General features: G+C 36.4%; 1 protein-coding gene across 2 annotated transcripts in view; it reads left to right on the top strand.

Annotated features, from left to right (window-relative positions):
- The window catches only part of LOC5568246 (guanine nucleotide-binding protein subunit gamma-e), a 130567-nt gene extending 116761 nt beyond the window's left edge, over window positions 1–13806 (top strand). Inside the window, exons 3-4 of one of the 2 annotated variants that reach the window (XR_002500701.1) lie at window positions 11203–11304; window positions 12340–13806. Coding sequence is in view for 1 of the 2 variants with exons in the window: in XM_021845874.1 (XP_021701566.1) it covers window positions 11203–11308 (106 nt within the window). In the remaining variant the exon portion in view is untranslated. Of the gene's footprint in view, window positions 1–11202 lie in introns of both variants that reach the window. The other variant, XM_021845874.1, reaches the window with a different exon arrangement.
- The last annotated feature ends 2191 nt before the right edge of the window (window positions 13807–15997 follow it).

Genomic DNA, 15997 nt, shown 5'->3' with positions numbered 1-15997 from the left:
AGCTCACTAAATTGATCATCTATTCTTGACTGAGCAGCTGTTAGCTACTTTAATCATCATGTAATATCACTTCGGCGACGCGAAATCCCGAAAACGGTTGCACTCCGAACGCGTGCAAACTGTAACGAGAAAAAAAACTACGGCGACGACGCAAAAACAAAAACGATTTTTTTGATGAAGATGAAACGAGACTAAAACTCAAACTTTCAAGAGCACAAATCTGGAGAACCAGACAGCAAACACTTCATCATTAACAACTACCAAAAAGCTAAACATTACATATAATTTGCAATTGGATTAGATGGACAAATTGATGTGAAGATTTGCGAAAAAGTTACACGTCTTCTCAGTGAGAATCGAACTCACGACTCCCCGATCTCTAGTTGGGGCGCGTTAACCACTACGCCATGAGAGGACTCATGAACGCAGAAGCTGTACAGCTGCTTTGTTGAGTGCTTTGCGAAGTTCCAAGCAGTAGAATTCGTTTTCACGCGCCATCACTGTGATTTCATATTCCAGTCTTTGCGTGTTGATGCGTAAGTTATGTGATAACACTTCAATCTAGCATGTTTTGATACCTCTCTAACTCGATGTTCCCTAACTCGATGCAATCTGTTTTAGTGTTCCAAGTGAGTTTACCTCTCTAACGCGATATTTAAAAAAAAGTTCCAAATGTTAATAAATTTCATGAATTTGAATATTATGATTGAATTGATAGTAAAATTAAGTTTTACTGTTCTTTTCTGGGTGAAAATTTTTTTTGCACAACGGTAAAATAGTTTCACATAGGTAAATGTGGTTAAATTGTATTATTTTTTACGTTAAAATTACTATTTTGAAAGTATTTTGCAAAAATAATGAAAAGTTTGAAATTTGAGTAAAAAGTGTTCGGTATCTGGGTATATTTCGAGTAAGGGGGAGTTGACTGTACCCTTTTCCTTTTTATAAGATTTTGAAAATATTTATAACTCTCCATTTATTTATTTGTCACATTTACTAAAAAATACCTTCTGAACAGTTCGACATAGAATGTGTCGAAAATAGCTTTTATTAGCTTTTTAAACTGGAGTAATATTAATCGCATCACTTATCAAGATGAATCCAGATCATTAGCTACTTCTTCAATAGAATACTTTTAAAATTTCTACCGGATGGTCCTTAATATATATAAATTCAAATTGCAAGTCTTAAATATTTTTGTTTTCAAACATTATATCATTTTTCGCTTTATTCAATTGGGCAATAAATTACTTTTATTCGTGAATTCAAAAATATTATTTTTTCCATAATTTCTATTTCTGAACGTCTCTAACAATTTTATTTTTTCTTAAAGCCTCTTCTGGTTACCGATTTTGACGTCAATAAAAATTTGAGATATCACGGACTTCTGAAAATATTTTTGTTTGTCATTTTTCTTAAAATCATTTTATTTTTCGTTTATCAAACGAAACAAAAAGTCATGCAGTGATTTTTTAATATCATCAGGCTTTTCTTCAATGATAGACTGATTGTGAAAAATATAAAATATACATATTCTTGTTTTACAGGTTGACTCAGACTATTTTTTAATACAAAAATGTTTTGGAATTAATTTAAAATTTCCGTATTATTCGTGTTATAGGGTCATACCTATGAGCCAAAAACAAAATCACTTAGATTTTCGAGCTACGAAAAAATACACAATATTTCGAAGGGTACCCCGTTAAAAGGCGGGCGAGATTGGGTATGACAGCGTTCAGATTTTCTAGAATTACTGAGGATATATGAGAAATAGTACAAGAAATTCTAGGGGTCTCACCAAAATTGTCTTTAACATCACCAAGCAAAGATTTATTCCACAAATTCTTTAAATAATTCACCAATAGTTTTCAAACTTTGGCTATGAGGTCCTTCCTAAAGTTTCTCTTCAAATTCCTTCAACAAATCTTTCAGGTAATCTCTCGAGCATTCTTCAACGATTGCTTTCAAAATCCGCAGCAAAATTATCGAGGGTTTTCTGCAAAAAAATCAATTGTTCTTCCAGGATCTACTTACTATTCTATAATGTTTTCATAAGCAAATAAACAGGATTCGATTAGGAAAATGTTCTTGGTGATTTCTTAGAGAGGTTCTTTGCAGATCTATCTGTATTTTTTTCACAGAAAATTCCTGAATTCTCCTCAAACCAATTTGATGTTGCTCACCACATTCCTTCAAAACTATCTCAGAAATAATAAGAAATAATTTCTTCAACAATGCAAGAGAAATAACATTAAACAATTCTATTAAGTTCTGCCGGAAGAGCGAATAATGAGAATATGCTCAAAAATTTCCCGAGCAATTTTCTTAGAGATTTCTTCAACGAATTTTATCATTGTTTCCCTCAGATATAGTCCTAGGATTCTTCCATGTTTTTCACTAGCGATTCTTCTGGGAAACTTTCAAAGAATTTTTCGAACAGATTTACTAGAGCATTTGTAATTCGTTTTTGAACATTTCAATTGTTTTTTTCAGAAATTCCTTTGGATATCTCATAGGTTTAAGAAATTACTGCATAAATTTTACCGAATATTAATCCCGGAATTCCTTCAAAAATAACATCTTGAAATCTATCCTCTCTTCATTTTTTATTCACTAGCTACTCCAGGAAAACCTTAGTTTTTTAAAGGATTTCATTACAAATAAATCTACGAATTCATATCGAAATTGTATCACATTTCTAGAGTAACACATACAAAAAAAATGGTTTTGGACGAACTTATAGAGAAATTTAGTGAATAATTACAGTTTAAATTGAATAGGGTAACGACTGTTCATTTTGTTCTCAAACGCTAACGGTTGGCGCCAGCGGCAAAAAGTACAGGCAACATCCTTTCGAACATTCAGTTTCTTTCACTGGCCACCGAGTGACGACACTGTTGTTTGTATTCCACCCACTGATCGCGCTACGCTGGATTCTCAAATTTCTCAAACTTTCAACACAAGCGCATGGAAGAATGGTAGTCGGAGAACTGTCAAAACGTATGGAAAATAATGAAAATTGTAAATTGCTTGCAATTATGAAACTGAGTCAAAAAAGTAGTGATTAGTAATCAAGTGTAAAGTGAATACATAACTTATTGTGTTTAGTTCATCTTCCGTGGTGCTTTCTTTGCTTCATGATTTCGTTTTTACTACCATTGAAAAAGAGCCATCTATTGCCTTTTCAGTTTTGAATGTCGCCCTATTCAGAAATTGTTCTAAGCGCTTATAGGAAACTTCAAGAATTCACCATGGAATTTTAACGCGAATGTATTGGTGAAGAACATTGCCAAATGTGTCTCATGATAAAATTCGTAATGTAAGATTACACTGAATTACACTGGTGGAAATTGTTGCATTTCTTTGAAAATGAGTTGAAGAACTCTAGATGAACTTTCAGAAATCAGGAACCATACGTATAAGAACAGGAGCCCACATAGCCGAAGCCGGAAACGCGCAGCTATTCAGCAAGACCAAGCTAAGGGTCGTGGGTTCGAATCCCACCGGTCGAGGATCTCTTCGGGTTGAAAATTTTCTCGACTTTCCAGGGCATAGAGTATCTTCGTACTGGCCAGTAGAGTTACTGTGCACGTGCTGTAGCCTTAGGTGCAGGAGCCTCATTGCTTGCAAGCGCACGGGAGCGCTGTACATTGTGAGACCTTTTTCGGTGCGCCTCATTTTTTAGAGATGTGTCTCACTGCGGTCTCATGTGCTGCGTCACATGTGCTGTTTAAAATTCAGCGCAATAATTGAATTGATTACAAAAGTTTTCAACGGGGATCGAAATTGTAACTCTTGGATCGCGAGTCTTCGACCATATCATGTAGACCATCTAGACACCTGTATAATGAAGCGAAAATAGTTGTAGAGGCTCTTCGTTACTAAGCAGTTGTTTCACAACTTGGATACCGATGGCGAGCCGTAGCGCCGAACAACGCATGAGACGAGTCTCCCCGGGAGCACATCACCTAGCGCGCGCTTTTAAAATTTCCGTGAGCCTCCGTCTAGCGCAGCACACTAGGATTCCGATGAGCTGAGAGACGGTTTGGTTGGAGGCTCGTTAGTACATTTATGTGCTCCTGAAAAATATTTAACTCTACTGGCCACACGATATACGCATGCAAAATGGTCATTGGCATAGTAAGCTCTCAGTTAATAACTGTAGAAGTGCTCATAAGAACACTAAGCTGAGAAGCAGGCTCTGTCTCAGTGGGGACGTAACACCAGAAAAGAAGAAGAGAAGAACACTGCAATTTTTCAGAACTGCTAGAGTTTACCACTTTTTCAAATTCTTCAAAGTGTTGCTCTTTGGAGTATGATCAGATTTTTGTAAGAAGTTCAAGCAAGTGATATGCGAAGTAAAGAGAAACAACAAAATTTTGAAGCACGTAGAAACAACAGATAGACAAAGGAATGACGAAACATAAGTGATTATTTGTAGGTGAATGGTTACAGCTTAATTTAAACCTGTTTTATGAATTAACAAAAGCAAATATTCTTGAAATCTACCAGAATTACTTCATTGACATAATTGATAAAACTTTTTCTTTAAAAACATTTTAAGGAAGATCCTTACGAATCTCCTTAAAAATATCATAATAAATCCATTCCCCCTTCCCAGTTATTTTGTTTCTCCTCAGATTTCTTTACCGCTATGTTAACTTTGGAAGCAAAAGTGTTTTTCAACAAATTTCCTCTGGATATCCGAAGGCAAGATACATTTCCAAATCACTTTCATATATACTTCTTGCATAATCTGTATTTACAGAAAAAAAACACATTCTTACGCAATTTGTGATGTGTTTTGAAAGCATTCCTGAAAAACTTTTGATGAACTTTGCGAAAGAATTTGTACTAACTTTTATGGTAAACTATTTGAAAGAATGCACAGAGGAATTTTCAGTAGAACTTTTAATGCAATATTTCAGAGTAAGAATTGACATAAGCAATGATTTTTTGTAGGAACTGAGAGGAAAAATTTCGAACTTTTGAAGGGTTGAGTTTTTATTTGAATTTGGGATCATAATCCGTAATTGTGAACATTTTGGATAATCAGCAGACATATAAGAAATGGTTATGCTCCAGGAGGGATTCACGTTAAATGTATGAACAAATCTCACAATATTATTTGACTAATAGCCAAGAGATTTGAAACAAAAGTTCTTTCGATATTACTTGAAAATTAGATTTATGTTAATTGATTGAAACGATATTTCTTTACGTTAGAGTAATGTTATTTGTTTTTTTTTTTCAATTTTTATATCTTCTTCTTCTTCTTGGAATGACGTCCTCACCGGGACAAAGTCTACTTCTCAGCTTAGTGTTCAATGAGCACTTCCACAGTTATTAACTGAGATCTTTCTTTGCCAAAGCTGCCACTTTCGCATTCACATTCTTGTGCAAACTGTCGACCGCAACGGACGTGTATCGGAGAGTGAAAGATTAAAAAGTGTCAGTGACAATAGTCACATCAGCACCTATTGTGCTGCTTAACAATAGCGAATACCAGCTCTTGAAAAAAGGGCAAAATGGAAACTCGTGTGCGAAAGAACACGGTTAAAATTGTGTGCTCCTCTGGAAGCAAGACCCCAGCTCACCTGGAAGTGCTCAAGTTTGCACTGCAACACCTGAAAGTCCCCCCAGCCGACCTTCATTCCGTGTACCGGGATGAAAATGAAAACCGATTCTACCTCAAGTTCGTTGATGAGGCGCGATTTTCAAGCTTCATGAGTGGTCTCGAAGAGACCTACATGTTTCCGTATGAAGATGGCACTGTGACACGTGTTCACCTGGAACTGGCAAGCCGGATTTTCAGGTACGTTAGAATATTCAGTTTACCTCCGGAAATCGAGGACAAGGACATCGCTCAAGTCCTTGGTCAGTACGGAACAATCCGTCAGCAAGTGAGAGAACGATTCGCGGCAGCACATGGCGTCAACATTTACACGGGAGTGCGAGGAGTCCACATGGAGGTGGCCAAGGAGATTCCACCACATGTGTACATTGGCCATTTTCGAGCAAGGATTTTCTACGATGGCTTAAAGAACAAATGCTTCCTGTGCAAAGGCGAAGGCCACGTGAAAGCGGACTGTCCCCGAATGGTCGCCAAGAATGGCGGCAGTGGTGAAACATCGTACGCTAATGTGGCTGCATTGGGCGCAGTTGCAAAGTATCAACCTCCGACCGACAACGTACAGCTATCCGAATCATCCACAAATGCGACAGAAGACCAACAGACAACGTCAGCAGTCATCACAGCAACACCGAACACAGCGATAACCGAAACACCTCAGCAAACAACAAGCAGTGCAGAACTCGACGAAGTGAAGGCTGGACACGAGGTAACGAGAAGCGAGGTTGGAGAGTCATCTCCACTCCAACCAGAACCAGCAGACCCGAACAACAGCGAAGAAATGGATATGGATGAGCGAAAAGCGGCTCTGAAGCGTGCGATGATCTCTTCGTCAGAAGATGACACGTCGTCGGGGAAAGAAACCCCTTTTGTCACAGTTCAACAACGCAAAGGTAGGATAGATGCGAAGAAAGGTAAGATTGGCGATCAGCTGCCAACCACAATGCTAGAAAAAAGGTCAGTTTCGAAAAGTAACATGGCAACTTTGCCCAAAGTAGTTCCCAATCAAACAAAACGCTCGAAATGAATCCAATTAGGAAAGTTGCCACGTTGAATATCAACGCAATTGGAACAGCAGTGAAAAAAGCACTGCTCAGAGATTTTATTTGGAACAACGACATTGATGTCGCGTTCCTTCAAGAAGTGTCCTTCGAATGTTTCTCTTTCATAGCTTCTCATCATGCCTTCGTCAATATCAGCACAACAAACAAAGGTACTGCAATTCTCATCCGTAAGAACATTGACCCAAAGAGCATACTACTCAATCCCAATGGTAGAATCTCTTCTATTGTTTTTGATAAAATTAACTTCATCAATATTTACGCGCACTCCGGAACGAACTTTCGCAAACAAAGAGAGCTTTTGTTCACGGAAGACGTTATTCGACACCTGTCGAGTGATCTTCCAAACGTTCTACTAGGTGATTTTAACCGTATTCTTGATACCAGCGATTCGAATTCAAATGTTCAAAATTTTTGTAAAGGGCTGCAAACTCTTGTTTCCTCTCTGCAACTTTTTGACCTTGAAAAGATTCTGAACAAAAAAACATCATTCACGTTTTTTCGAGGAACCTCGAAGTCAAGACTAGATCGAATATACTGTCCAAACGCGTTTCTAAAATCAGCGAAGTCGATTGATGTCCATCCAACAGCTTTTTCCGACCACCATGCGGTGATCGTGAAGTACGTTGTAACCGATACCAGTTGTATGATTTTCCAAGGTAGAGGGTTTTGGAAAGTGAACCCTTCTCTAATTGATGTGCCAGAAATTGTTGCAAAGTTTGTTCAGATGTACGATCGCTTAAAACTGCAAAATTGTTTCCATGAAAATTTCAATGTGTGGTGGAACATAAACTGTAAAAGAAAGATTACCAGCTTCTTCAAAGCCGAATCCTTTGCCATAAACGAAGAAATACGAAGGGAAAAATCGTTTCTCTATAATTGCCTGAAACAGATATCTGACACCATGATGCTTGGAGGATCATGCCCAGATGAAATGGCCTTTGTGAAAACTAAACTAATGGAAATTGAGAACAGACGGCTACAAAATTATAGATTGAAATACCTGCCGAATACCATTCACGAGGAAGAAAAACTAGGATTCTACCAGATATCATCTAGGTTGAATCAAAGTTATTCTTCAAATACGCTTAAATTGAGGATTAACGGGACAGTAACCTCTGATAGTTCCACACTAAAAACATTTCTAGAATGTCACTTTCAACAACTTTTTGAAAAGAAAAATTTCGACCGAACGGGAGTTGAACCGATCTTGGAGCACGTTAATAAATCGCTTAGCGCATTAGAACAATTAAATTTAATTAAGCCGATTACCACAGAAGAACTCGAAAATGCACTGAGGCAGAGCGCGAAGAAAAAAAGTCCAGGGCCTGACGGCTTAACATATGAGTTTTACAATTCTTACAAGAATCAAATTAAAACTGAACTGGTTCAATTATTCAATATGTATCTTTTAGAGGGAATTCCTCCTCCCGCGGGGTTTTCCGAAGGTATAATATACCTGATCCCTAAAAAAGGCGATATAAATGAAATTTCCAACCGGCGTCCCATATCTATGTTAAATTGCGATTATAAATTATTCTCCAAGATTCTTATGAATCGTATTCAGCCACTCATGGAAAAACTTCTTGGACCTGGTCAAGCTGCTTGCGACCCGGAAAAATCGTGCATTACAAACCTCAAATTGCTGAGAAATATTGTAACTCGATCACAGCAAACTAAAAGCTTCAAAGGGCTTTTAATAGCCTTAGATTTAGAAAAAGCCTTCGACCAAGTGAATCACGAGTTCCTATGGATTTTATTGGACAAGTACAAATTTCCGTGAGCCTTCATTAAAAGTGTTCAAGGTTTGTACAGCAGCGCTTCATCAAGAATCCTGTTTAACGGTTTTTTAACGAGCCCAATTAAAGTCAACTCCTCCGTAAGACAAGGTTGCCCCTTGAGTATGGCACTGTTTGTGCTGTATGTGGAACCTTTGATTCGAATGATCTACAGCAGTATAAATGGGGTATTAATCGATAATGTGTTCATCAAAATCATAGCATATGCTGATGATATTAACATACTCGTCTTAAATGACCATGAATTCGATACAGTTCTCTCCATAATCAACTACTTCAGTATTTATTCCAAGATAAGATTGAATTTAAAAAAATCGCAGTTCTTGAGAATCAACAACTGTATATCAGGTCCACAGAAGCTAGTTGAGGTAGATAAACTAAAAATTCTTGGTGTCGTTTTCACCCCTAGTTTCAAAAACATTGTGAATGAAAATTATGATGATCTTATTCGAAAGATGAAATTTACTGTCAAAAATCATACAAAGCGCAGATTGAATTTCATACAAAGGGTACAGATTCTTAACTGCTACATACTTTCCAAAATTTGGTATGTAGCTCAGATTTTTCCGGCCGACAACAAACACATAGCTCAGATAAGAACTATCTGTCAGCAATTCATATTTCATTCCCACATCTTTAAAGTCCAAATGCAACAGTTATATCTTCCCGTGGAAAACGGGGGCCTGTCTCTTATTGACGTAGAGTCTAAAATGAAAGCTTTGTTTATAAAAAATTTGATCTTTTCACCAGGTGAACAGCCGGTGGATAATTTTATGTTGTCACAAAAAACTAACAAATCAATCACACGTAACACTCGCGAATGGATCATTTTGGCAGAGGAAAAGAGGCAGTTTGATCGATCTAACACATGCAGTTTGATATACAAAAGCCTCATAAATGAGTTAAACATAGTTCCAAAAATAGAAAAAGAGTTGCCGGAAGTAAATTGGGAAATCATCTGGCTAAACATGCATCATAGTTTTTTATCATCCGATGGAAAACATGCACTTTTTATGACGCTTAACGATCTTGTTCCTTACAAAGATAAATTGTTTAGACACAGCATACGTAGTACAGTTTCAGGTTCATGTGAACACTGCGGAGTAGCAGATTCTTCTAAGCATCGCATAAAACATTGCATTTCTTCAAAAACTATTTGGACATGGATAACAAAAATTATTGAAAATAAGATGAAACTAGATGTATTAGACCCAGAAGAACTGATTTGTCAAAAAATTAACAATACCGCACCCAATCAAAAAGCAGGATTATACCTTTGTACCGAAGCCATAGCATATAATTTATTATATTTTGACTCAGGATCGATTTACCATTTTCAAAGCATAATTCGCGACAAGAGATGGAATAGTCGTAATTTGTTTGAAAAACACTTCGGAAAGTATATGAACATATGTTAAAAAATAGATTTAAGATTGTTGTAATATTATTAAAAAAAAAAAAAAAAAAAAAAAAAAAAAAACAAAAAAAAAAAAAAAAAATCCAGCTCCCCTGCTACCCTGACCCTGAAATCTATATCTACCAGACGTTTTCTATGGCTAACCTATGTATGGGCAAAGTTTATAAATAAATCGTGGGGCCCGTTTTGAAGTTTGTATATGTATATTTTTGTATAACATACATTTCCAAATCACCTTCATATATACTTCTTGCATAATCTGTATTTACAGAAAAAAAAACACATTCTTACGCAATTTGTGATGTGCTTTGAAAGCATTCCTGAAAAACTTTTGATGAACTTTGCGAAAGAATTTGTACTAACTTTTATGGTAAACTATTTGAAAGAATGCACAGAGGAATTTTCAGTAGAACTTTTAATGCAATATTTCAGAGTAAGAATTGACATAAGCAATGATTTTTTGTAGGAACTGAGAGGAAAAATTTCGAACTTTTGAAGGGTTGAGTTTTTATTTGAATTTGGGATCATAATCCGTAATTGTGAACATTTTGGATAATCAGCAGACATATAAGAAATGGTTATGCTCCAGGAGGGATTCACGTTAAATGTATGAACAAATCTCACAATATTATTTGACTAATAGCCAAGAGATTTGAAACAAAAGTTCTTTCGATATTACTTGAAAATTAGATTTATGTTAATTGATTGAAACGATATTTCTTTACGTTAGAGTAATGTTATTTGTTTTTTTTTTCAATTTTTATATCTTCTTCTTCTTCTTGGAATGACGTCCTCACCGGGACAAAGTCTACTTCTCAGCTTAGTGTTCAATGAGCACTTCCACAGTTATTAACTGAGATCTTTCTTTGCCAAAGCTGCCACTTTCGCATTCGCATATCGTGTGGCAAGTACGATGGTACTCTATGCCCAGGGAAGTCAAGGAAATTTCCATTTCGAAAAGATCCTGGACCGACCGGGAATCGAACCCAGACACCTTCAGCATGGCTTTGCTTTGTAGCCGCGGACTCTTACCACTCGCCTAAGGAAAGCCTATCATCATTTAAAATTTTTTAGGGGGGTTGCTCTCTACCTCCCCTCTTTTCCTACGCCAATGAGCATTATATTGAAGTTTGGAGGAAACGAATGGTAGAAAACTTTCAAATGTGTTTTAGAACTTGATCATACGCAAACGCAGTGGTAGGTCACTTTAATAATATGATAACAGTGATATGCAACATGATCCTTATGATTCCAACTAATTAACTTTTCCTTATCTCTATCCCTTTGGAACAGGATGCGAGAATATGTGGAGGAGAACGAGAAGAACGACCCGCTGATCCACGCGCCCGACAAGAAGAACAACCCGTGGGCGGAGAAGGGCAAATGCGTCATCATGTAAATACTCCATCTACATCTTCAAACAAAAAACAACAACCGAACCACACTCGATCCCACTATTGACTCCATAACATCAGAAAAAATATCTTTATAGAACAAAAAACAGTGTCAGAAAAATACGACCACAAATTTCCTCATCTTTCTGTAAGATCTTTTACTCACACACAAACTTCCTGCGGTTACCGATCGTTCGATTGTGTTCGGTAATCGACCCTACTCACACAATTCTATTGCTTACCTTTATACTTAGCCGAATCGATCTCGAAGAAACCGAATCAAGCCGTTCCCAATCAATAAATTCGTTGTCGTTGTGCGCTTTCAGTTCGTTCGGGTATTTGCCTATTGTTTGGTTGTTTGTCCCCAAATTCAGTTGGAATGTTATTTGGTTCTGTAATACCGGATTAAGGAAGACGATCTATTGTTAGTGTAATCAAAAAAGTGGATAAACATATAACACGTAATACTCTGATATCTGATGAAAAGAAATATGAAAATCTCAGCATGAACCTGTACAAAACTGAAACAAAAGCTTTGTTTTATTTCACTTGTATTTATAGACAAAAGTTAATCCAAAGTTGCTCGATTCTTTCTTGTCCTTACTCAGTCGATCTTTATTTTACGTTATTCCCCAAGTAATAATTATGGTTTTAGGAATATAAAAGATGTTAAACCCTAATCATTGCTTGGTTTATTTATTTCGGGTGATGGTGTGGTGTTTATGTTTTATTTCTGGGACGAAAAATCGCGATCCAATTGGACGAAAGCCTTGTACAAAATCCCCACTGCCTTACCCCCCCAAAAATGGGGATTCCGTTCCTGGGTTGTTTCTCTGTTTGTGTTACGTGCAATAGGATTGTGATCGGTTCACGAGAAAGGATTGGAACTTGTGGAGTGGAACCGCTCGATTGTGTCTCTTGATCAGGGGAGTGCCAATTGTACAGTGTCTTATTTTGTTTGTTAGTAGCTTATTTAGAGTTTCCGAACGAGTCAGTCATCGAGTTCCGAATTTTTGTTGTTTCCCTCCCATAACAGATAAGAATGCCAGTAGCTGTAAACCTTCCCAGCCTACAAACGTGGCTTTCCATCGCGTGTATCACCAATGCCACCAAGAACAGCAGCGATAGAGGTTTTGCGGAGTAGACGAGCACTGCCTGTTTTGGGAGAAAAGTGGTGGAAGGAAATCGAACAGGGGAAGCCAACGAATGTACGGAACCATTTTTGGTTATGATTGTGTTCTATCAACGTAAGATATATGATACAGATAATTTAAGTTTGAAGGTACCAGATAGAAGCCACGGAAGTTAACAGATTAATAAATACAAACACACACACATTTCGAGTTGATTGAGATACTTTTTATAGACAGGAACTTGTGCAAAAGCGATTAGGTGTCATACTTGGAGTTTGAATAAGAATGACCGAGCAGTGCCATCTGTTGTTCAAGAGATGCCAACGATGACAAACAGATGGAGCATCGTTGGCTGCGAATGCATCAAGTTTTCTTATCTGCAGTGAAATGTTCTCGATGTGCTTTTCAACTCACAGATTCGCGGTCCCTGGCAGGATTCTCCCACATTAATCATAAGGTTCCAATTTATGTAAGCCATTCGCGCTTGAAAAATGCCAGTGCAAAAATGTGATCGACTTCGAAATCAAGCTGATAGTTTCTTCCAGTGATGTAGTCCAGTTAGAAAACATGATAGCGTCTCCTGACCGCTTTTTTATGTGTAATCGTCCCAACTTAACAACGCAATTCGAATCTGAAAATCTAGATATATTGTCGAAAATTAATCCTTTGCCGAAGATAGGGAAGATAAAAGTTTTGTGATAGTTTAAAATTCTATTTTCCATGTTCAAAATCCGGGGCTTTGAGAAGAAATTAAATTAAAACATTCGTAATAAATCTGATGATAAAAATACTTACAATCATATGACCAAATATACAGATAAACAGTACTTACTAGTCACAGAAAACTCGAAACAAATCTTTCTATCACCCTTAAAACATACTTCCGGCGCAGAGAACAGACGTCCCAGCTAAGTCGAATTGTTTGTGTAAATCATTGTAACTGTTTCAAAAAGACTTGCCATGTTACTGTAACGCGGCACTGTAACCCATAGAATGATGACACAAAGTGGCCGTATTGTACTTTTTGGCGCTAGCGTCGCTAGTGTAGTTCAGCGTCAAAATGCTGTCAAATCAAGTTTTCCGATAAAGCTGTTACCGTCGATTGCATGTCTGTTCTCTTTGCTTTTCAGTGCATAATCCTTACGAAAACTTAAGCATACAACACAGTTCATTGAACATATTAAACAAAATACTTAAATCAGTAAGTCACAATTCAGAAATCGAAAGTGTTTCAATTAATTTGTAGCTTGTTTATTCTAAAGAAAACACAAACACAACTAAATCACTTGATAGACATTATGTTCATGTCGGAATAAAAGAGCATATAATACCATTTGAATAAAATGCAAAGTAATTCGATCAACAAAAAAGTTCACCAGCAGGCTGGTGTAAGAGTTTGTTTCAATGGATTTGTCAGAAATGCCCTTAGCAAAATTAACCGTTTTTATTTTTTTTTAGAAATTAATTGAAATTTTGAGGGATTAAAATTTGCTTTTTTGAGTACATTCTTTTCATGGTATTGTCAAAAATGCGACCTAGTTGCATTTATCGTCTAATTGACGCGTTCAATGAATGGTTCACGATGAATTGGTAAATGAAGGTATGATTAGTGGCAGTTCAATTGAATGGCGATTTTTCTCTAAACTGTTAAAAGCCCTATTGTTATCCGTTCAGTAATAAATCCAGAAATTCGGCAGATATCCTGTAAAAAGAATGTGGGGTATATCCTTGAATGGGTGAATTATAAGTCATATGGGTGTTTATTATTGGAGTGTGTAAAAAAATTAAATAGTTGATTTGTAAAAAGTGTCATCATATTTTGATAAGTGTGTAAAAAAGCGCAGTGCGAAAAGCTCTCTGCACTGGGATCAGCTTCTGCTGAGTCAGTTTTGATACGAATTTGCTTGAGAACGGATGTGTGTTTTTGTACTGCTCAGAGCGAAATTCACGACAAAGAGTTCCTCCAAGAAATTCGTTCAGAATAGGATTTCAGTACAGATTTCTTCAGGAATACTTTCAAATATTCTTCCAGAAAATTAAAATTTTGTCTTGCAAAAAAATCCTTAAGGTATTCCTTGAAAGGCATTGTTTCAAATATTTCTCCAAGAATTTCGAAAAAATAGTTCATCGAAAAAATCCACTTATGACTCTTTCATGAGTTGCTTTAAAGATACCTACAAGTATTTCTCTTTTCAGGAATTCTTTCCGATACACAAAGTTGTTTGCAAAAAATTATTTAATTTTTTTGAAGAATTTCATGAGTTTCTCAAGAAAAGCATTATTCAATTATATTATATTAGATTTTAAAATTAACACCAGCAAGTACGCAACTTAATATTTCCTTGTCGAACCTATGAGAGTTCCTTTGGAGAAGATTGAGAAAATTTTGTTGATAATTCCCTTAAATCCCCCCTACCAGGGAAAAAATGCTCCCCTACCAGGGAAACCCTCCAATGCACAGTGGTCCAGGAATCAGTTTTACGAGGAAAGACGCATTTTGAGCTTTAGAATGAAACATTAGACAAAAACGGTCTTCTACAAAGTTGTTTGTATTAGTAAGGTCGTTTGTTTGGTGTTATTGAAAATTAGGGTGGACCACTTTTTCATAGAAATTGTGTAACTAACTTTCTTATTTGTAGAAATTATATTATACATGCTTCAGCAAAGTTGTAGACCATTCAATTTCAAGCAACTTTGCCGAAGAAAGTTTTTTTGTATCTCTGAAATTGATCGATTTAGAGCTATTTTCCTACGGTGACATAGGGTGGTCCGAACAAAACTGGTTTTCTGGCTCTAGAGTTTTCAATTCAAATTTCTCATCAAAGTAGTCTATGAAACACTTTTAGAGCTCTAAAAAATGCGTAATTTGGTGAGTGAAGAAACTCGCTATCTTCTTCCGTTTGGGAGTTATTGTTGTTTTTCTCTCAAAAACATGCCTGCTTTGATTGTGAATATCTCTGATTGGGGCAAACATAAAAAATATCTTTTGACGGCATTAAAAAGGCAAAATGAAATTGTATATTATATCAAAAAAATACAGATGTGTTATTTTTGTAACTCTAATAAAATGCCCTGAAAAACGAAGAAGATATAAGAGTTACAAAAATAACACATCTGTAATTTTTTGATATAATATACAATTTCATTTTGCCTTTTTAATGCCGTCAAAATATATTTTTTATATTTGCCCCAATCAGAGATATTGACAATCAAAGTAGGCGTGTTTTTGAGAGAAAAACAACAATAACTCCCAAACGAAAAGAGATAGCGAGTTCCTTCACTCACCAAGTTACGCATTTTTTAGAGCTCTAAAAGTGTTTCATAGACTACTTTGATGAGAAATTTGAATTGAAAACTCTAGAGCCAGAAAACCAGTTTTGTTCGGACCACCCTATGTCACCGTAGGAAAATAGCTCTAAATCGATCAATTTCAGAGATACAAAAAAACTTTCTTCGGCAAAGTTGCTTGAAATTGAATGGTCTAAAACTCTGCTGAAGCATGTATAATATAATTTCTACAAATAAGAAAGTTAGTTACACAATTTCTATGAAAAAGTGGTC

This window comes from Aedes aegypti, chromosome 2, assembly GCF_002204515.2.
Source record: "Aedes aegypti strain LVP_AGWG chromosome 2, AaegL5.0 Primary Assembly, whole genome shotgun sequence".
NCBI classification, from domain to species: domain Eukaryota; kingdom Metazoa; phylum Arthropoda; class Insecta; order Diptera; family Culicidae; genus Aedes; species Aedes aegypti.
The sequence above is the reverse complement of the archived record's forward strand: the minus strand, read 5'-3'. Positions and strand labels throughout refer to the sequence as shown.